General features: G+C 47.8%; 1 protein-coding gene across 6 annotated transcripts in view; it reads right to left on the bottom strand.

Annotated features, from left to right (window-relative positions):
• The window catches only part of PTCH1 (patched 1), a 75,952-nt gene that overhangs the window by 11,038 nt on the left and 42,394 nt on the right, over positions 1-22,520 (bottom strand). For 4 of the 6 annotated variants that reach the window (XM_013980137.3, XM_084980954.1, XM_003482800.5 and 1 more), the window contains 7 exons: positions 17,575-17,693; positions 16,618-17,020; positions 15,314-15,623; positions 9,893-10,035; positions 6,847-7,030; positions 5,077-5,357; positions 2,939-3,076 (listed from right to left, as the gene is read on the bottom strand). In XM_013980137.3, the coding sequence (XP_013835591.1) occupies positions 2,939-3,076; positions 5,077-5,357; positions 6,847-7,030; positions 9,893-10,035; positions 15,314-15,623; positions 16,618-17,020; positions 17,575-17,693 (1,578 nt within the window). Of the gene's footprint in view, positions 1-2,938; positions 3,077-5,076; positions 5,358-6,846; positions 8,886-9,892; positions 10,036-11,603; positions 12,959-15,136; positions 15,624-16,617; positions 17,021-17,574; positions 17,694-22,520 lie in introns of those variants that run through there. The other 2 variants (XR_014818335.1, XM_084980955.1) reach the window with 2 other exon arrangements.

The raw sequence follows: 22,520 nt of genomic DNA, 5'->3' as shown, positions 1-22,520 counted from the left end.
AACCAATGTGTCTATAGTACATGTAACTGCTGTGAAGGTATCACAAGGAAAACATGGGACTGTAAATTCAATCGAGTCTGTGCTAACTATGTGTGGGCAGAGTCTACCTGCTCTGAGCTCTCTCAAGCTCTTCTAGGTCAAGGGCACTGTTGATCCCAAATGGGAACCTGACGGAGTAAGTCTTGGCATCTCTCAGTCTATTGGCCTCAAGCCTGTCCTAACTATGTGTGGGCAGAGTCTAGAGTCTACCTGCTCTGAGCTCGCTCAAGCTCTTCTAGGTCAAGGGCACTGATGACCCCAAATGGGAACCTGATGGTGTAAGTCTTGGCATCTCAGTCTGTTGGCCTCAGGGTGCGAGCCGGGACCATGAGAATGTGGGTCACTGTTACACCCTGCCTGCTCCCCTGGGGAAAGCCAACAGGGAGTGCTGGCTCCCTGGCACAGGCCTGCTCGCTGCAAGGTCAGGCTCTCTGGGATGTGCTGAGAAAAGAGCGCAGGGCCTTTGCAGGCCGTGTGATGTGCCCCGGGGAAGGACAGGAGGCGACACTCCTTAACGAATAACATGACACTAAGCCATCCAAAGGTGTGCTGTGAGTTTTCAAACGTTGCTCTAAAGTGAGGTTGATATATGTGATGCATACAATGGAGCTGGGAGACGTGCGCGACAATGTAGCTGCCTTTTCCTCTCGGGAGGAAAGCACCAAGGTGGTTTGGAAGTATTTCGCTCTGCGCTGTATCAGGGCCTTGAGGCCACAGAGTCAAAGTTGGGTTGATCGTCTTGCGCACGACTTATGCGAACGTAACTTATGCTCACAGCGAGCTGCTGGGCGATTCCTTGATGACTTGAATTCACATACAGGATATGGTAAGAACACTGTGTCCTCTGTGTGGACAGTCTCTTGACGAACACCTGGGCTAGGAGCACAAAGCCGAGGTGGCTTTTGAGATGCCTTAGATTCTCAGAATGAAATCTTGTAGGCGGGACAGAGACATTCGGTCACTGTTCATTCAGCACTGGTATATCGGTATTTATGTTCACAGGACCTCCAGTGCGGAGACCCCGGGTGCCACTGAGCCTGTCCTTAGCATTTCCATGGCAAAAATCTGTTCTAGGACCACTCTCGGTTGTGATGCTCGCTACCAACCAGAGTGGTTTTCATTCACATCAGAATACAATGACTTGTGGGAGTTCCCATTGTGGCGCAGTGGTTAACGAACCCGACTAAGAACTATGAGATTGCGAGTTTGATCCCTGGCCTTGCTCGGTGGGTCAAGGATCCGGCGTTGCCGTGAGCTGTGGTGTGGGTCGAAGACGCAGCTCGGATCGTGCGTTGCTATGGCTCTGGTGTAGGCAGGTGGCTACAGCTCCGATTCGACCCCTAGCCTGGGAACCTCCATATGCCGCAGGTGCGGCTCAAGAAAAGGCAAAAAGACAAGAATACAATGACTTGTGGCTTTTGCATTTGTAGGCAAAGCTTTCTCCTTTGACAAAGAAATGATATCATAATTATGTGTTTTCTAAGCTCTAGGGTGGTGAGCTTCTTCTTTGTAAAAATCCCCTCTCCTTCCCAGCTCAGGGAAGGAAAGTAACTGGGGAAGGCACACAATGCAGAGAACTGTTTCTAAATCCTCAGCTTTTTCCCGGGGGAAAAAGAGGTTACCTGCAACAAAAGAGTCTTAATTCCAAAAGGTTACAGTCTCTAACTGGCCTAACAAGGGCCCCGAAAGACCCCTTACGGAGGACAACAGAAGGTGGGGGCAGAAGCACCTGTGATGGACAGACATGCATCTTCCATGTGTTGAGCCCAAAGAAAATCAATGCTAGAGATGGCAAGGGCCAGGCTGAAGGGAATTTGGGCCAAGTCCAATGCTAGGTTTTCTAGCTCAGGCCTTCTGAACATTAGCATTCATTCAGTCAGTAAGTACTGACCGAATGCCTACATAAACCCAAGGACTTAGGGTAGACACACAAATATGGATGGAACATAATTGACACAGGGCCATGAGGCTTTGGAATAATTCTCTGATCAGTGTGTACAGTGAGCTTGTCTCTTGGATGAAAGTCTGTTCCTCAAGTTTACTGTCCGCCCATACGGTGTTCACAGGATGGAGCAAAGGAAGAGAGGCGTGGGGGCGACATTCCTGTTGAGAGCAACGCCAGTTCTCTTACTTTTCTGCTGTTAGGAACTTGGATGCTGGGAGGTTGAAGGAGCTGGGTGGGCTTAGGCGGGCGAGCCCGTTCCTCTGGGCTGAGCACCTGCACCTTAGCACATCAGCCCCAGGGTGTTGCTTTGGCTGCCAACTCACCTCACCCTCCATTACGCCCTCCCCACCAAGCCCATGAGTGTGGTCTCACTGGATCCCTGCTTCATTACTGTGGCTTAAAAACTTGTGTGCATGCGTGCACACAAACACCATCTGCCTTAGGAACAGGTGACAATTTCAGATCCGTGGTGACACAACTGACAACACCAAATAGGCAGAACCTTCCCTGGCCCGCCTCAACACACTGAATTCACAACCTACTGCTGACATGGCCCAGCTACTTCTTAGATTCCCCCAAAGGGTAGGGCATCCAGGCCAATGATGGCCACTCCTAGGGAATGTCTTTTTGCTATGATGGGAGTCAGTTGTTTTCCTTTTTTGGGGGGGGGCGGGGTCTTTTTAGGGCTGCACCTGTGGCACATGGAGGTTCCCAGGCTAGGGGTCCAATTGGAGCTACAGCTGCCAGCCTACACCACAGCTACAGCAATGCCAGATCCTTAACCCACTGAGCGAGGCCAGGGATTGAACCCACCTCCTCATGGATGCTAATCAGATTCATTAACCACTGAGCCAAGATGGCTGCAAAAATGACAAGGTTCCCAACGTGGACACTAAAAGACCTAGAGGAAATCGGTTGCCTTTTCAGAGGTTTAGCTGCCAACGTCTCCCCTACCAGAGCAACGTGAACGGTGAACTCCACTCCGATGCCGACGGAAGCGATCAAGATGACCACGGGCACGGCGCTCAGCTTGATTCCGATGAGGCCCATCATGCCGAAGAGCTCGACTGTCATCAAAGCCAAGACGGTCACCTTTCAAAAGACACGCAAGATGAGTGGCTGGGCGCAAATGCACTCTGGGTGTTGCAAAAACGCTTTCAAAACTCCTCCACCGGCATAATCGACGAGGATTCACACAAACCCGCACTCATTGCTGGCTACACATTTCATGCAGTGTAAAGCAAGATTTTTCTTTTCGTTTTGATCTTAGCCATCAGAGACCATCCTTCACTGTTTGCGTTCAAACTACAGTTTTTGGTGGCCTCACCCTTGGTCCTAAAGGAAGCTGAGAGGATGGGGCGAAGCAATGTTCTTTTACGTAAATGAAAAGTAGCCTTGCTTTTGTCTGGAGAGCCTGTGGGCTGAGTGAGGATGCCTTGGGAACGAGGGGACACGGGGTCAGCTGACATGGGTCAGGTTACAGCCCTTCCCTTTGAAGAAATGTGGAGTTTCTGGGGTGGACAGAGCACACAGTTAAATCCAAGGAGAAGCTTGCATTTGCCTTTCGTTTGCCATGTAAAAATTTGTAGGGAAATGCAAAGAAAAATCTGTGAGGGAGACTTTGGAGTTTTTTGGGCCAAAGGGGGCAAACTAGAAATAGAACAATAAACTTTATACAAGGATCAGAGAGGGAGAGAATGAGCTTTCCTTCTGGGGGTGGGGGCACCAAGCAGTGGGGGGCAGCGGGAGAGACGAGTACAATAAAAGCTCCCTTTGCTTTCTTTTAATAAGCTAATGAAAGATGGATAACATCAATTGCTTAAGTACCATGAAAACTCCTACAGACTAAACATTTACCTTTAAACATACCTGCTGCACAGACTTTTTTGGTGCAGAAACAAGACCTGCTCTCTGTTTTTATCATTTTGGCATTTTGAAGGCTACACCACAGTTCATGGAGTTTAAACACTGCCATGATTTTATTAGACGCTACATGGAACTTACATCAAATCTGAGAGTATTATCCTTGGAGAAAGAACGCAAGGAGTAGGTTGGTAACACTCGTTGATCATTTTCTCCCCAAGAGTTAAAGCAAACACAGCACACAAAACCATCTCGCAAACGCCTGACCCATACATCACCACACTCACTTCTCTAATGATCCCTCCACTTAGAAGAGTCTTCTCTATATTTGGTGTGGGCTGGAGTCACAAAATGACACTTGAATTAAAAAGTAGTAATAATTAGTTGTGCCTTGAGTGTTCATGTGTGTGTGTGTGTGTGTGTCTTTTTGGGGCTGTACCTGCGGCATCTGGAGGTTCCCAAGCTAGGGGACAAATGGGGGCTGTAGCTGCAGAGCCACAGCCATACCAGGTCTAAGCTGCGTCTGCAACCACAGCTCACGGCAACACCAGATCCTGAACCCACAGAGCGAGGCCATGGTTACTAGTCAGGTTCTTTACCACTGAGCCACAACGGGAACTCCTGAGTGTTTTTTAAAATCTTTTTTATTTTTAACTTTTTTTTTTTTTTTTTTTTGTCCTTTTGCCATTTCTAGGGCCGCTCTCACGGCATATGGAGGTTCCCAGGCTAGGGGTCGAATCCGAGCTGTAGCTGCTGGCCTACACCACAGCCACAGCAACGCAGGATCCGAGCCGTGTCTGCAACCCACACCACAGCTCATGGCAATGCCAAATCTTTAACCCACTGAGCAAGGCCAGGGACTGAACCCGTGCCCTCATGGTTCCTAGTCGGATTCGTTAACCACCGAGCCACGACGGGAACTCCTGAGTGTTTGTTTTTTAATAAATGCTCAGTGCTACCATGGCAAACGTGTTGAACTCCCGCCACCCCCCCCCCCCCATCTTTACACAAAAAGTTTACAGCTGCAGGAGAGGGGATGTAAGATTAAGGCCATGAAAGGCTCTACCTAACCATGAGCCCCACCACCTCCAGTAGAATAAATACAGCGTGGATGAGGCAATCTATACCCTCCTCTGGAGGCCCAGACATAAACACGACGTCCCGGCTGCAGAAAGAGCTATGCTGAAAGGAATGTGACTTCCACCAAGTCAACCTTAGAATAAACTCACAATGATCCCGGCCGTCCAGGGGTTCAGGAGGAAGACAGCACACACGAGGAACGTGCAGGCCAGCACTACGCTGATGGACAGCAGGAGCCAGTGGCGGAGGCCGATGTACTGCTCCCAGAAGAGGAAGGGGTAGCCGTTGGGGTAGCTGGAGAGCCCCAGGCTCGTGTAGTTGTTGCAGATGGTCCTGACTTTTTCAATGGCTTCCACGAAGTCCGAGGTGTCCCGCAGGCCGTTGAGGTAGAAGGGGAACTGGGCGTATTCGATGGGCTCTGCTGCTGGGACTGGGCAGAGAAGGGGACAGGAGAGGGGCCCGGCGGGGGTCAGGGGCTCCGTGCAAGACGGAGGAGGGCAAACGGACGCCACCCAGGGGTGGAAGAAATGCAACGTGTTCCCCACTGTCGCCCACACCACACGCGTGTGCCCACGTGCACCCCAAGCGCGACGAGCAGAGAATGAATGCGGCAAGCGAGTCCGCTTTCGGCTCCTCTTTCAACATAAAGGACAAAGGATACCAATGACGGTCTTTAGGGCTTTAAAATTTCCATCTCTGGTTTAAAAACTTTCAAGCGAGATCCTCAACTTTTGATTTCTTTTTTCTTTTTCTGTTTTTTTTTTTTTTTGGTGGAGGGAGGAGCCTGTGATCTGCGTGTTGCTTTAACCTTAGATTTTAATCTCCTAGAAGCAGTCGCTCTTTGTAATGGGTCTAAACAACTTAGGAATTCAATTGTGGGAACCTTTTTTTTTGTTCAACTGACACCAAGTGAAAATACTAGGTTGAAACAGTTTTACTCAATCACTTATGAGAACAAAATAACTCCAAAGTCATGCTTTACTGAGAAAAAATGCTTAACTTTCTTATCCTTTTAGTGATCTAACACACTTAAACCTTCCATGCTTCTTTTTTAATGCCATGCTAAGTCTTCAGCAGCAGGGGAAGAAATCCTTACACAACAAGCATTTAGTTACTGCCGTTGTGTGTTCCAGACCCTTTGGGGTCATTCAGTTGACTTGCTAAACATGATTTGCCCTATTATAATCTCAACTATAAATTTTCATTAAGACACGCCTTGGCTGCTTGCCACAAGGCTCTGAGGTTTCAACACAGCAAGCACACCCGCCTGCTCTCCAGCCATGTTCGCAAAGGGACCTGTCTTCTTTCTCATGTCCTCCCTCGGCCTCGTACCCTGAGTATAAGCTACTAATATCTCTAACATAAATGCAAATTAAATCCATCCAGAACCACCTGTCAGAGCCGGGGCTGAGAGGTGAAAGGAAGAGGACGCCGTTGTATACAGACTTTTCTGCTCCGGTTTAAACAGCTTTGACAGACTACAGGTGCTCGGTGGCTTATAGGAATGACCCAACTTGCCAAAAATCCCTTCAACACCGGAGTTGACCAAGTTAAGATAAACACATAATCCCCAGTGATAAAACTTTGCAATAGTAAAATAACACTCAACCTGGAGGCGTCCCCAGCGTTCACATGGAACAGCTGGCATTCAAGAGATGCCTGGTGGACGTCTTAAAGGCACAAAGGGAGATGAGAGACTCTTGTATCTCAACGCGATAGAGCGGGAGTTGTATTCGATGACACATCCTCATCTGTCTCCCAGAGTTTTAAACTAAGAGAAATACATTGTTCTGTTTACACTTTTGAACCCTGGGTAGTGTCAACGGCCGAGGGCTGTGACTGACTGAGCCTGGGACTATGGGAGTGTAAGGAGCCCCCCCGCTCCCACAAGCATGCAGGCCCGACGGAGGGCTACTTACTTCTCAGCCTGGTTTCGGGCATGTAGTCGGCTTTGTCGTGGACCCACTCGGGACGGTGAGGCCGGATGTTGGCTTGGGAGGCGGCGTACGCCACGGGGTCGTTGCTGACCCAAGCAGTCAGGTAGATGTAGAAAGCACTCGGGTTAATGATGCCGTCGGCATCCACCAGACGTCGCTTCGTCAGCTGCAAGATGGGCAGAACAGGGGCCTTACAGAATGGGGTTTGGGGTGAACACGATCCTGCCTCCGGAGGAGGGATGTGGAGCTCTGCGCCGGCACTGGCCACCGCGAAGAGGATGCCCGCTCTCTGACAGTGTAGACAATCCCGTCAGAACACCTCTGGTTTCTTTTCCAAACGCACATCATCAGGAGAGGCAATCACAGGCATGTTTATAACACACACACACACACACACACACACACACACACACACACACACACACACACACACACACACACACACACACACACGCAGTTCTGCAGATGGCCCGGGAGTTGACTGAACCAATTAAATCTGAATGCGCAAGGGCTGTCTGCAGCCAAGGCGGAGAATGAACAATCTGGAGAAACATATTTATAGGAGGGGAAGGGGGAAAAAAAAAAAAGAAAAGAAAAAAACCTGGCAAGAATCCCCATACACGTCTGTGTGCAGTTAACCTCTGCTGTTAACACTGAAGGAAATGCCACCCAGTAAATGGAGGAGAGCTATAAAAATAAAACAACATCTGTATAAATTTTGCTAACACTAGCCTCCTATGACCTGTGCATTCAGAAAATGCCCATAGCCAGAAAATGGAAGGGACGGGTGCCCAAACACAGTCTTTCTGGAATCTTCTTAGAGAGCTGGTCACCTTCCATACAACGCATCCTCTAAAGAAGCCAACTAATACTGTGCTCTCTCTAGAGCGGGTCTGTGAGCTTTGCTTAGGTGAAAAACACTGTGAGACAGACAGACACACACACACACGTCTTTTTTCCTGTTTACTTGAGGTTCGGGCCTGCTTCCACCACTTTGGGTCTTTTTTAACAAAATGAAAAACACCAGTGACAGAAGTTAATAGAGAAAGAGTAAAGGAAGAAAGCAAGCGGAGAGTGAGAGAACTAAATTTCAGGGGTCTGGATTCAATTAATCCACAGGATATGTAACAACTGCATGTCTTCAAGCCGTCTCTGGAATTACATCGTACAGCTCACGGCCCCCGTGCACGCAGCACGCTTCTCTCCCTCCCAGGCAGAGGAAGTGATGGGGGGTGGGGGCTGGCCCAATCACTTTTGTTCCATGGTGTCCCCGGTCCCTAAAGCCCAACCCAGCCCCTGCGGCATTCCCCCCCCCAACTATCTCTCAGACAGGCTCCTCTGCCCGCATCCTTGTCAAGCCTGACAGCGGGCCACGTGTGGCTATAAAGCGCCAAGTTCACACTCCATAATAACTCTGAACAATGTACTTTGTAAATCTGTCACCTTTAATGCCAGCAAAAAAAGGGGAGACAATAAACAGAGCTGCTGGGAAGATCATTAGCATTGACGGTTTTCTGCCTGAAGGTGAAGCAAGAAAAAGCTTCCAAGAGGAGAGGGGACAGGATCAGGGGAAGCCGGGAGTGGGGTTGGACCCATCTGAAATCCGATGGGGTCCCAAGGCCCTCTCCAGCGTGCCTGAGGAATCAGAAGGCATATGCTGGAATCTGAGTGTTAGAGGGAAGACACAAACACACATGGAGAATATGGTTATCAAACAGAAGGAGCTCTTCTTACTTGGGGCAAGGTGAGCAAAACACTGGATCCACTCAGATTCCAAGGATCTGTGTTTCCGTCCACCTCACTCAGGACAGAGCCATCTGCCTGTCTGTCCTCCATTACCCTTCCGGCCAGTGAGCCCAAGAAATCAAACGTAACAAAACTTCCCATCGTCCTAGCAACCTCTCCTAACCCTTGCATCTGCCCCAAATTCTTCTTTTTTAATTAATTAATTATTGGAGTTCCCACTGTGGCTCAGTGGAAATGAATCTGACGAGTATCCATGAGGACACCAGGTTTGATCCCTGGCCTTGTTCGGTAGGTTAAGGATCTGGCATTGCTGTGAGCTGTGGTGTAGGTTGCAGACGAGGCTTAGATCTGGTGTTGCTGTGGCTGTGGTGTAGGCCGGCAGCTGCAGCTCTGATTCGACCCTTTGCTGGGGAACCTCCATATGCCATGGGTGTGGCCCTAAAAAGACAAAAAAAATTTATTTTTTGGCTGTGCCAGTGGCATGTGGAAGTTCCCTGGACCAGAGTAGTGATAACACTGGATCCTTAACCTCTAGGCCACAAGGGAACGCCAGTACAATACCTTTTTTTTTTTTTTTTTTACATTTTTTTAATAGTTGATTTACAACATTCCGCTAATTTCTGCTATACAGCAAAGTGACCCAGTCATATGTATAAATACATTCTATTTCTCATATTCTCTTCCATCCTGTTCCATCACAATGGACTGGCTACAGTTCCCTGTGCTACACAGCAGGGCCTCACTGCTTATCCACTCGAAATGCAATCGTGTGCATCTACCAAATCCCCATACTTCCAGTCCATCCCATTCCCACTCCCTCCCCCTTGGCAACCACCACCCCCAATTCTTTTCTCTCAAATCCTGCTGCCCAATGGCTCCACCTTTCCAAGTTTGAATAGAACCAAGACCAACACGGTAACAACAACTAGACTTGGAAAGAGAACAATGAAACACAGCACATCCATCATCTGAAAGGGCCTGCACTGCTTCAACTATATTTTGTTCTGACAATTGCTCCAGAGGAAGGTAACACACCTGTGCCCACTTGCCAGATGAGCAAGGAGAAGCTCTCTGCCTTACCGGTGATCACACAATTAGCCAGGGGGACGAAGAGAATGCAAGCCAACTCAATATTCTTTCTTCCAGCCCCTGAGGCCTCAGGTCTGCAGAGAGCACAGGCTGGGACTGCACACTGTCAACCAGTCTTCAGCATGGCCCCTGCCCCCAAGCTCTGCTCAACAGCACCCTCCGAAACTCCCAGGGTGTAAGGCAGGGAGAGTACCTGACTGATGTCGATGGGTTTATCGCGGCTGCCAGTTTGCACCAGGAGTTTGTAGGCAAGGACCCCATCATCTGATCCATTTTTATAATTGTTTGGCATGATTTTCCCAGTTTCCCAGTCACTGTCAAACGCATCCTGAAGTCCTAGAGAAGGCAAATGCATGTAATACATTACAACTCTTCACCAGAATGATTCTGGTCCTAACTCGAAGGACAACAAGTAGGACGGGAGTGTTTGCCCTCGACCCAAGACTCCCTGTAATCTACGTGTGTGTGACATCACGTGACACTATTAGTTTTTCTCATGTATTGACTTCAGATTGCTAACCATCATTGCTTCAAAGGCAGAAAGGGGGCACATTCACTTCTAGGAAAAAAATATACATGTTTTACCTCAATTCCACCCTCCCCAACTCCCCTTCTCCCCCATGACAAAAGAGAGAGAGTGCACACTGTGTGAGGAAGACACACCAGGCTCATTGAATGTTTCATTCCACATCAGGTGCTTAAAGCCATGGGATCCTCAATACAACCAGAAATTGCACTCGGAGCAGGAAAAGCACCTTTAGGCGCCCAGCTTCCAACAGCAACTCGGTGGCTTCTCCAGCCCAGGGGGAGTGAACACAAGTCTGTCAATTTGTTCCATCTGTCGGGCTTGTGGAGCTAATTCAAGCTGTGGGATCGGCTGCCAGGTTGTGTAAAGATCACAGCCAACACCTATTCACTCTCGACTGCTCTCTTCCTCTGTGCCACCCTTCTTGGAAGAGGGGGCATACAGAAAGAGGAAGGGGGGACACACGCGCACGCGTGTGTGTGCGCGCGTGTGTGCAGGGAGGTATCTCTCGGGGTAAATTTGGATCTGATGGAGCACAGGAAGCTGCAGGCCTATACAAGGGGGGCTCTGTGAGAACAGATGACAAACTGCAGGGGCTGGGGAGCGGGAAGGCCGGCGCTTTCTGGGCTTGGGGGATGGGCAAGGCCCCCCCCCACCCGCCCCCGGCCCCCCGGCCCCACCACACACACAGCTGCGCTTGGCCTCTGTAATCAAAACCATCATTACAGACCTGCCGGCCTGGCTTCAGCTGTAAAGAGATAAGCGTGGTGGAAGGGAAGACAGGGCCCTGGTGACCCGACCTCGGGTCGGAGCCATCGCCTGCTCACCCACACTCCCCTCTGACACCCCAGCCCTCCCCCCCCACCCCTCACCGCTCCCCCCCCAGACCACCACCCACATGGATCTCCCTAGCAGCTCAGGAAACCACAGCTTTCCAACAAGCTGCACAGGCCTGGGTGAGCCAGCCTTGGGAAGAAGGGAGAAGGGTTTCTTTTATTTCCCCGGAGGGTCCCCCACACCCAGCCCTCGTGACTTCAAAGACACCCTGCTCCCCGCAGACACACCCAGAACTGGTTTCCTTACGGGCTCAGAAGGGTGAAGCTCTTGGGCTTTTCAGGCTGGGGGGAAGGGGGGGGCACAGGACCTCATCTCTCCCTCTCGAAACGCACACGGCTGTGGGCATTGTTTTTATATGATCGGAACAATTTGGGGATGAGGCCTGGGGGCTCAGTGGTGAAAGAAGGCCCTGTTCCTTCAGGCTGGCATGGCAGGGTGGTCTCTCTGTGCTCCCAACTCTCTCACACACAGACTGTTTTTCATGGCAAGGAGTGCACACAACAGGCCGTATTGAACAGATGTTATTTTACTACCTAGAGCCTTTTTTTTTTTTTTTTTTTTGGCTTTTCAAAAAAAAATAAATAAATAAATAAACAGGAGAGAAACCCCCCCCCCCCAAAAGAAAGAGGCCTGCTCTGTTTCCCTCACCGTAAGAAAATTTTCAACACTGTGGCGTGCATGGCATTTTAACCCTTTCCTCTTGACCTGTGAATCCTGAGGAGCAGCTCGCACTTACAACGAACGCCGGGCCAGCCAAGATTTTACACTGGATGAGAGAGCCTGTTAGGCTTACGTTTCCCACTCTATGGATGAGGAAACTGAGGCCTGGGGAGGTGAAGCAACTTGAGGAAAGCACATAAGTGCTGGAGCTAAGCTTGGAACCCAGGCAGTCTATTCTGGAGTCAGGATGAACCACTGACGCTCTAAAATTACTCTATGCACTATGGTGCCCAGGAAGTATTTGTTGAAGGCATGAGAATAATACTAGAAAATTTAACATCGGGTACCAATGACATAAAGTGACAAACAAGCCCCCCACCCCCACCCCCCAAATATGAATGCAGTTTTAAGATATTTATACTTTGGGGATACCTTAGAGCAAAACAAAGAAAGATCTGATTTGGGGCTTGCGGTCAACCCTGCTAGCAATTCAGTTCTGCTCATCATCTACACTGCTGGCCATTCAGTCTGCTGGGGATTCGAGATGAACTGGAAATAATCATGGATGTGGCAGGAAAGTTCAGTCCTTTTCATAATCAGTATATTACTTTCTGACCAACTACCAAAAAGCTCAAGTGGCAGCAAACAATCCTGACACAAAACAAGGAACAAGGATTTACTTCTCCCATTGGCCTTGGCCAATGTTTTATATTCCAAACCAAGCACACTGTAGCAAAGAATGGGGATGTTTCACTGATTTTATGGCAAAACAGGGCAAGTTTTAGCTAGAACTTTGTCCTTTAAAATATTTCATACTTGAAATTACTTTCTAGTGTGAAGGTCTGAGTTAATTATCCCAATCGCCAATTTTTCTTTGCTACGGGACCCTGAAAGGAGAATGTTAAGCTAAACTTTCTTTGCATAACTCAGTGTGAAATATAAACAAACAGCATCTGCACAGTGTGGTTTTTAGCTCCAAGGTCAACTTATTTGCATGGATGTTTAAAGGTGACACTTGAGATGATTTCTCTATTACTGTATACATACATACATATGTATATGATATTTATAATATTTGTGTTATATAATACACATAATATCTGTATGAGTACACCCTTCGCCACCACGCCTTCCAGAACGTCGCTAAAGACCAAGAGGACGACATGGTTTGTAATGGCAATCCCATTAAAAGCCAATGAGGGAGTTCCCATGGTGGCACAGTGGCAACGAATACGACTGGGAACCACAAGGTTGCGGGTTCGATCCCTGGCCTTGCTCAGTGGGTGAAGGATCTGGCGTTGCTGTGGCTGTGGTGTAGGCTGGAGGCTGCAGCTCCGATTCAACCCCTAGCCTGGGAACCTCCATATGCCCCAGGTGTGGCCCTTAAAAAAATAATAACAAAAAAAATAAAAGCTAAGGAGGGTCCCCATCACTTAACAACCATACACAATGTTTTGAAGGAAAGCGGATTCAAGGATAACTACTTCCTTGGAGGAAATGTTCAAAGACCAACCAACCACTCGACAGGGCTTAAAAAAATGTCTAGTCAGCAAGGAGTACAGTATCTGGCCATTCACTACACAGTGCTTCCTGCGTGACCTTGTAAGAGTGAAATGAAGAGTTTCAGGACTGGCTGGGGCCCCACCTGGGGGGCATGAGTGGATCTCACTGGGTCTAGGTGGGTGCTAATGCTCTTGCATTTAGCAAATCAAAACACGATTCAAATGCACCTTTAAAAAAAAAGATTCTCAAGTCCAACTGCTTTTTGGTCTTTGAAGGGATGAAAGCATGGGGATAATTTACAATAAGCTATAAAAAGGTTAGCCCTCTACCCTGGCTGGAGACAATACCCTGCGGCCCCCTTCCCAAGCTCTGCCTCACATGCCATATTGAGCATCCAAAGGAATGGCCAAAGACACTGAAATCACTTCCACAATAACCCTCCTTCACTCAGATACTGGCAGGGCTTGCAGAGCTCTTTGTTATTTGTGGCAAGTTATTTGCATGTCTTTGGCCAATGGGGGAAAAATAAAAAGCAAGGAATCTCTCAACTGTCTGGTCCTCTTTTAACTCATTATCCAAAAAAAAAAAAAAAAAAAAAACCCAAATACAACCCCCCCCCCCAAAAAAAAACCCACCACTTCCCAAACTATTGCAAAAAAATAAGACTTGGAAGATATTCAAGCTAATCTCAGGAGCATGTTAAAAAAACAATGTGAATGTCATGTAGTTCGCGCTGCCTTCCTCAGAAAAAGCAGTCAAATCCGGCATCTGTGCATGAGCGAAATTCTAGGAACACGAGTCCAAAGACACTAGCTATACTGAACAATTTTCAATCAAATTCAAGTTGTTTACCATTTCACACACACTCACAGGGAAATTTGGCTGCTTCATCTTTACATATGAGTGCATTGCCTTAAGACCAAAAAAGGCCCTTAAATCTGTGTTTAAACAAGCCTAATTAAGTGGGAAATTAAGACAATCATTTGGATAACTTAAGCCAAAAAATGTTGGGGCCATCATTATTTGGGTATTTCGGTTAGAGTACTTTTGCTTGAATGGTGTGGATAATTATCTTGATTCTCCACTTCACTCTGCATGTGTCAACACAGAATAAATGAACAGATGTTCTTGGAGTCACTGAATACATTCATGTGCAGTCAGCAGTCAGGAGCGAATTTAGGCCCTCTTCCCCCTCCAGTTGACTACTAGTTCCTAGAAGAGTTTCTAAGAGCAACGTCAGAAGCTGAGCAAGGCATCTCAAAGCAGAATTTGACGAGTGGTGAAATACTGTGAGATGCGATGCAGCAGCACTTCAGTTTACTTCTAGGCTGAGTCAAAAGAGGGTCAAAACATGGAATTTGCAGTTATAGTCACCAGTGGTGCAAAAACTAGAAAGCAGCAAGCCAGCCTGGAAATTCCATCAACACCTGGATTTCACGTGGTCACCAAACCAGCCACCATTCAAAAATAAAAAAATAAAAAAATAAATAAATAAGGACTGTACTGGAAACATCCAGCCCCATATTTTTTTTAAACATACATACTCTCCCATTTCCTACGGTGTACGCATAAATTCTTGCAGAAGTTCCTGCATCACCCATTTGAATTGTTTGCATTGTTTTGTAAGTAAAAGCCAGATTTGGGAGCTGCCCCAGAATTTTAAGCAACACTTAAGAAGTCCATGAAGCAAGGCAGTGTTATTTTATTTTTTATTTTTTTTGTCTTTTTGCCTTTTCTTGAGCCCCTCCCGCAGCATATGGAGGTTCCCAGCCTAGGGATTGAATTGGAGCTGTAGCCACCAGCCTACGCCAGAGCCACAGCAATGAGAGATCCAAGCCGAGACTGCAACCCACACCACAGCTCACGGCAATGCCAGATCCTTAACCCACTGAGCAAGGCCAGGGATCGAACCCTCGACCTCATGGTTCCTAGTCAGATTCATTAACCACTGCACCACGACGGGAACTCCAAGGCAGGGTTACCTTCTAAGTGAACATGTTCATAGAGGGCACCCAGAGACCCTGGGGGAGCTGAACACACCCCCATGGGGACTGTTTACAAAGGACGAGGGCCCCAGCAGCATCTTACCTTGGAGCCAGTCTCTGAAGTAGTGCAGCCACATTTTGGGAAGCTGTTTATTTTCTTCCAACATGACATACTTCACGTTACTGAAGCTCTTGTGAAGGTCATAAAGTAAGTGCTGGATGTTGGGGTAGTCTGCTTTCTGAGTGACGATATACATGTTGTAGAAAGAGAAGTACTTGAACTGTGCAGCAATGAAGTCGTATTCTCTCGTTTCCCGAGGCACGATGTCTGTAAGGTCCAGTCCATCACGCACTCGGGTGGTCCCATACAGGCTGACCCCCAGCAGGCCCAGGAAGAGGAAGATCACCACGACCTGCAACAGAAGAAGGGGGCATGAGCTGTTTTGACCCCGAGGAGCATGAGCGACTGTCCCTTGACAAAGGTGAGCTCTTGGCTTTACGCTGCACTTGGACCACTGTACTGCCCGGGTGTAGGTAGCATGAAGGGTTCTTCTCCCAGAGAAAAAACAAAAATCATGGGAACTGCATTTTTAATGCTTTTGATTTTTTGCTTTTTTTTGGGGGGGTGCTGCTGCACCCGAGGCCTATGGAAGTACCCGGGCTAGGGGTCACACTGGAGCTACAGGTGTCTGCATACACCACAGCCACAGTGACACCAGATCTGAGCTGCGTCTGTGACCTATACCGTAGCTTGTGGCAACTTTGGATCTTTAATCCACTGAGTGAGGCCAGGGATAGAACCCACACCCTCATGGATAGTTGTTGGGTTCATAACCCACTGAACCACAATGGGAATGGCTGATAGGTGCATTTTATATATATATATATATATATATATATATATATATATATATATATTTTTTTTTAGAGCCACACCCTTGGCATATGGAAGTTCCCAGGCTAGGGGTCGAACTGGAGCTGGAGCTGCTGCCCTACACCCCCAGCCACAGCAATACCTGATCTGAGCCACATCTGTGACCTACACCACAGCTCATGCAAATCCTTAACCCACTAAGTGAGGCCAGGGATCAAACCTGCATCCTCATGGATACTAGTTGGGTTCGTTACTGCTAAGCCACAAAGGGAACTCCGGTAACTGCCTTTTTTAACAAGCTCATGAAGAATAAAATGGCTTAAAATGCAAGGAGTTACTCTAGAGTCACAAAAACACCTGCCACAGGGAGATTCATCCTGCAGAAGGTGAGCTCGTTAAAGCGGCCTAGCATTCATTCTAAATGGACCTGCTCTTTGGGAGGTGTGACACAGCCCTTCTGAAGAAGCAATCCCACCGAGTCCAAAGCAGCCTGCTCTGCGATTTTGCAAAGCGTCTTCTGTTCTGCTGATTACCTTGGCTTTGGGTTTCAAGAGGAAAGGCGCATAGTGCTTCTCAGCAAAAGAGGAGAGCGTCCACTTGGTGCAGGGGGGCTCGAGGCAGTGGAGGCTGGAGTCTGAGAACTGGGACAGCAGGTCCCTCGTGGAGCTGGTGCTCTCGGGGCTCTGGCAGCTGAGGGTGTCCTGGGCCAGGGTGACAGGCTGCACAGAGATCTCGGAGCGCGGCTCGGCAGTGGTATAGTACACGTGTGTGTGGGGATCGTACTCCGTGCGAAGCTGCACTGTAGACTGCATGGTGATCTGGGTTTCGTGGGCGAAGCTGTGGCTGCTGTAGGGGGGCGGGGGGCTGTAGCGGGTGTTATCGTGCGTCTCTGTGTAGGCCTGGGGTTCGACCTGAATCACTCTGCTGACACAGGGGCTAAAAGCGGGGAGGAAAGAGATTGCCATGATAGCCTGAAACAGGGAAACAGCGCTTCCTTTTTGCCCGTCACTGATGATACCCATTTTATCCCAATCGCTCTGATTTAGAAGCAAAACAGATCACTATACACCCCAAACACGATCTGGTTTATCTACTTGGACCCAGACACAAGCAAATCAAAGGAGGCCAAAAGGATGGCTGATCCTGGGTCTGGATGACAAAAATCAAGTTACATGCTGATGAACCTCTTTAACGCCTAATTCCTTTAAAAAAGCCCCAAACCAAACCACCCAAAGGGCTCTCTTTTTTCCAGATGGTGGTTTTCAACCCTAATCCAGAGATCCAACACACTCCCAAAAATCAGCCATGCTGCTGTGTGACAGAAACAAGGATCCTGGGTATCACAACCTCAGGGCTTCCACCCAACCAGCTCCCAGCAAGCACCCTCTGTCCATCATCACTGCTGCCTCCATCCATCCAAGCTCACAGACAAGAGAGTTCACTAAACATTACTCCCAATGAGCAAAGGCCACAGCAGACGGAAAACGTACCTCGTAAAACAGCAGAAAATATCCAATCTCCTGTCCTCTCGTCGATACAAATCCATGCTGAGAATTGCAGGGAAAATTAGCAGAACCATAGCAAAATTGAACACCACAACTACAGCCGCCTTGGAGCAAAAAAAAAAAAGATAGAGGTTACATCTCCTCCTAGTCAGAAAACTGTTTTGAAAATAAAAAATTTTTTTTTTTACTATTTATTTATTTATTGCTTTCTGGGGCTGCACCCACGGCATATGGAAGTTCCCAGGATAGGATCTGAATTGGAGCTGTAGCCACCGGCCTATACCACAGCCATAGCAATGGGGGAATCCAAGCTGTATCGGTGACCTGCACCATGGCTCACTGCAAGGTTGGGTCCTTCACCCGCTGAGCGAGGCCAGGGATTGAACCCGAATCCTCATGGATCCTAGTTGGGTTCGTTATTGCTGAGCCATGATGGGAACTCCAAAAAATAAAGACGTTTTAAAGAACATCTTCCTGGGAGTTTCCGTCATGGCTCAGTGGTTAACAAATCCGATTAGGAACCAGGAAGTTGCGGGTTCGATTCCTGGCCTTGCTCAGCGGGTGAAGGATCCAGCGTTGGCGTGAGCTGTGGTATAGGTTGTAAACTCGGCTCGGATCCTGTTGCTGTTGCTGTGGCTCTGGCTCTGGCTTATGCCAGTGGCTACAGCTCCGATTCCACCCCTAGCCTGGGAACCTCCATATGCCGTGGGAGCGGCCCTAGAAATGGCAAAAAGACAAAAAAATTATATTAATAAATAAACAACATCTTCCTTTCACTTTCCTACTGAGGTGTTTAAACCTGAAAGATGCTGGGCTTTCTTATCCCTCTGCTTCTCATCCATCGTTAAGAGACCATGTGACGACAGAGGAAGCCCCCTCATTCTGGTCCTTTCCATTTCTAATCATTCCATGAACTCATGGGGGTACAAACCTATGAACTAAATTAGCATCCTTCTGCAACCGAACCAGACCAAATCTACAAAGGCGGAACAGCGAATACAGGCGAGATGTTTTAATTTGAAAAGAAACCCTCGGAACCTTTCCAAGAGTTCAGAGTCCTGACTTTACCCTTCGAAAATGTATATATAAAGTGGATCGAGTATACCAAAACGTCACCTTTAAAACATGAACTGAAATTTCAATCACGTCCTCCAAGGTTTTTAACAGGCACATGCCTAAGAGCCTCTGGAGTAGCCTGCGGGGTGTACAAGGGCAGTAACGGGAAAGGTCGAGGAGAGGTAAGCAGAAATTCCTATGTGAGATTCTACTATGCAGAATAAATAAGTACAGACTCGAAAGTCATTCCATAACCTAGAATAAACACGGGGCTAGATGCTGCGGTGCTTTGGCAAATCTCCTGCTGACCTAGTAAAAATCACACAATTGGGCTGTTAATAGGGGAAAGTCAACAGAGGACAGTTGAAAAAGGACTCTCCCATTCAGAAAGGCACGGAAAGCAGCAGCACGAGAAGAAATGCAACTGGAATGCTAAGTAACCAAGCCATCATCCAAATTTTTTTCTTTTTGAAAAAGAAAAAAAACAAAAAACAAAAAACCTTACATGGTTTTTTTTCTTTTCAAAGAACCGCTTAGTGCTAAAACCTTCTCAAGCAGAGGGCGAGAAAAGAAAATCTAATTACAAGTGGTACCTAACAATATCAGAGGAGAGGTTCGTAAAGGGCTTTGAAAAGGAATTGCGAATTTATGCTCGAGGTAAAATAGCCCTTCCAAGGTCTGGAGATGCTCTTCAATAATTACTGTCCTGTAGAGTTCTACAAAACCAAAAAATTACCAAGAGTGTCCTAAAAATGGACTAAGCTCTCTCTTCTTAGTTTGCCTTGAAAATTCCTCATTAAGTAAAAATACATAAAATGTTGGCGTTCCCACTGTGGCTCAGTGGCAATGAACCCGACTAGCATGCATGAGGACGTGGGTTCCATCCCTGGCCTCGTTTAATGGGTTAAGGATCCAGTGTTGTCATGAGCTGTGGTGCACGTAGGTCGCAGACATGGCTTGGATCCTGCATTGCTGTGGCTGTGGTGTAGGCCAGCAGCTACAGCTCCGATTAGACCCTTAGCCTGGGACCCTCCATGTGCTGTGGGTGTGGCCCTAAAAAAGAAAAAAAAAATATATATATATATATAAAATGTGTTAACTAACCACTCTAATGTATATAAGGTACTGTAAAGATCTGCCTAATAGGCTTATGCTATAAGCAAATCACTATTTGGACTAGAGGATTTATCTAAGAGACGAAGACTTTTAAAAAGAAAAGTCAGGGTCCCGTTTTGGGTATGGAAGACACAAAGATAAGTAAGACAAAATCTTGCTCTCAAGGACAGACATGGACAGAACTATAAACAAATTACACTTCAGGCTGATAAATGCAGTAATGAAAGCATGCCAGGATTCCAGAGTGGCTCAGAGGGGGAGCATGCAGAGGGGGTGGCAAGGGTGGTGAAGGAAGGATTTTTGGGAGAAGGTGAAGATGAAAAAGGATTTGGGGGGGGTAGAGAGGAAGGATGCTCCACCTGCAAGAAATCTGATAGGTGGTGTCTGAGTTTAAAAGTTAGGCATCACTGCTAGGTTTAAAATTCCACTCAGGAGTTCCCATCATGACTCAGTGGAAACGAAATCTGACTGGTATCCATGAGGACGAAGGTTCGATCCCTGGCATCCCTCAGCGGGTTACGGATCCGGTGTTGCTGTGAGCTGTGGTGTAGGTCGCAGACATGCCTTGGATCCCACGTTGCGGTGACTGTGGTGTAGGCCGGCGGCTACAGCTCTGATTTGACCCCTCACCTGGGAGCCTCCATGTGCTGTGAGTGTGCCCCCCCCCCCACCAAAAAAAGGGACAAAAGAAAAATTCTGTTCATGGAGGACAAAGGAGGAGGAGTGATGGAAGGTCAGGTAGCAAAGTGCCACCTGATTCATTCCATTCCCATGGCAACCAAGAGGCTGCTGACTCTATTACCTCATAAAGACCCATGGTAGAGTGGAAGGTCACCTGCCCGAAGTTCCAAGCAAGCCAAGATTTAAACGCAGGCTTGACACCTCAGCCCCCAGCCCATCTGGGTTCTTGTTAGATCTGGTCACCTCCTGAGAGGACAGACATGGGCATGGAGTTAAGATTCTTGACAAAGGGGGAAACGGAACTGATCCTCAAGGATTTTCTAGGTAAACATAACCCTGGGAATGGAATCCTTTCAGATTCTCTTTTTATTACACTCATGCTTGGAATTCAGGCATGCAACGCAGACAAGACACTCTAGGCATTACATTTTGAACAGAAGTTCCCGAGGATGAGGGTGGAGACTGTGAAAAGACAAGCCATGCAGGTGTGCACAGGTGGCCCAGATGTTCTGGCCAGAACAACACAGATGCTTTGTGCGGTGGCTGGGAGAGCATCTGATACCAGTCTCATCTGTCAGAGAGAAGTGACGGGCATCTTGTCTGGTCTCTTCGTGGTGGAAATGGGGCAATGAAAGAAGTCCATGGTAGGTTCCCGTCAGAAATTTACTGTCCAATGGCTTATTACATACATAGGCTTATTTCATACATTTTCTGATGAGAAAGCAGTAGAACTTCAACAGCCCCTAAAGGGCCCCCCAATAGTCAAAGCAAACAGCAAGGATTTCTCAGGAAGGGAGAAGTGTCAGCGCTGGAGTAAAGAGGAATTTAAGAAACTTAGAAAATCTGAGAAGATGATGGAGAGTCTGATGCTGTGCTTAAAGGAACTGTCCCAGTCCCCTGCAAAGCACCTGCAGGTCGCCCCACTGAGACACTTGCAGAGCAGGGAGGAACTGGCTCTGTCTAGAGGAGCCCTCATCTAAACCCTCTTACTAGGTGGAACAAAAAGGCATTCTGTTCTGGAGTTTTCACTGCAGAACAAATACCATTCAGTTACCAGCAAAGCCCTAGTGCAGGAGGCACTGGTTCTCAAGGAATTACAGACAGTGCCACGGCTTTCTGGGATAAAGGTGGCATGTGGACAGATGGATGAAGATTGGCAAGGAGATCTAAGGCGAGTGATTTGCGAAACAATTTCCATTTTGGTAAGGCTACAAATCTGAAACGCTCCACAGGGAAAAATTCTGAATGTGGTTGATTACTGGACAGGCCCATTTTGGACATGTCATTTTTGATGCTCAATCTGTAGCATCCTGAAAGTACATACACAAACGAATACCCCACAGGACAGCTTAACAGTTACCAAAGGAAAGAGAAGCTGCACAGTGGTCAATTTCAAAAGTCAATACATTCAAAAGGGAACCAAAGGTGAAATTTCCTTTTTTTTTTTAGCTTTTTGCTTTTTGGGCCACACTCGTGGCATATGGAGGTTCCCAGGTGAGGTGTCTAATCAGAGCTACAGCTGCTGGCCTATTCCACAGCCACAGCCATGCCAGATCTGAGCCACGTCTGCAACCTACACCACAGCTCACGGCAACGCCGGATCCTTAACCTACTGAGCGAGGCCAGGGACTGACCCCACAACCTCATGGTTCCCAGTGGGATTCGTTTCCGCTGCACCACAACAGGAACTCTCCAACGTTAAAATTTCTGACGGTTACTGCAAAAATCCTGGTGTGCTCCTTTTTCTTAAATTTTCCTTTTTTTTTTTTTTTTTTTTGGTTTTTGGTTTTTGTTTGCTTTTTTGACTGAGAACGAGCCAGGATCCTGCAAAGCCATTCCTTCATACGAGAGGACTCCTGGACACTATAGATGCGATTTTCTAAAGGGATACTCCAGTGCCTTGCAAGAGAAACGCAAGCCCCGACAGTATTCATCTCATCTCAGTTGAGGTGCTTACCTTGGGAGGACTTAGCACCCAGGACTTTCTAAAAGGCCTAAGGAAAACTCATGCAGCTTTTCAGACCACCACACCATAGGATATTGTGAAAGGAGGGCATGCCTTGCTGACTCATCAGTGT

Source organism: Sus scrofa, chromosome 10 (assembly GCF_054392235.1).
Source record: "Sus scrofa isolate SSC_HxYL_T2T_F1_AM1 chromosome 10, Sscrofa_HxYL_maternal_Yorkshire_Landrace_v2.0, whole genome shotgun sequence".
Classification (NCBI taxonomy): Eukaryota; Metazoa; Chordata; class Mammalia; order Artiodactyla; family Suidae; genus Sus; species Sus scrofa.
The sequence above is the reverse complement of the archived record's forward strand: the minus strand, read 5'-3'. Positions and strand labels throughout refer to the sequence as shown.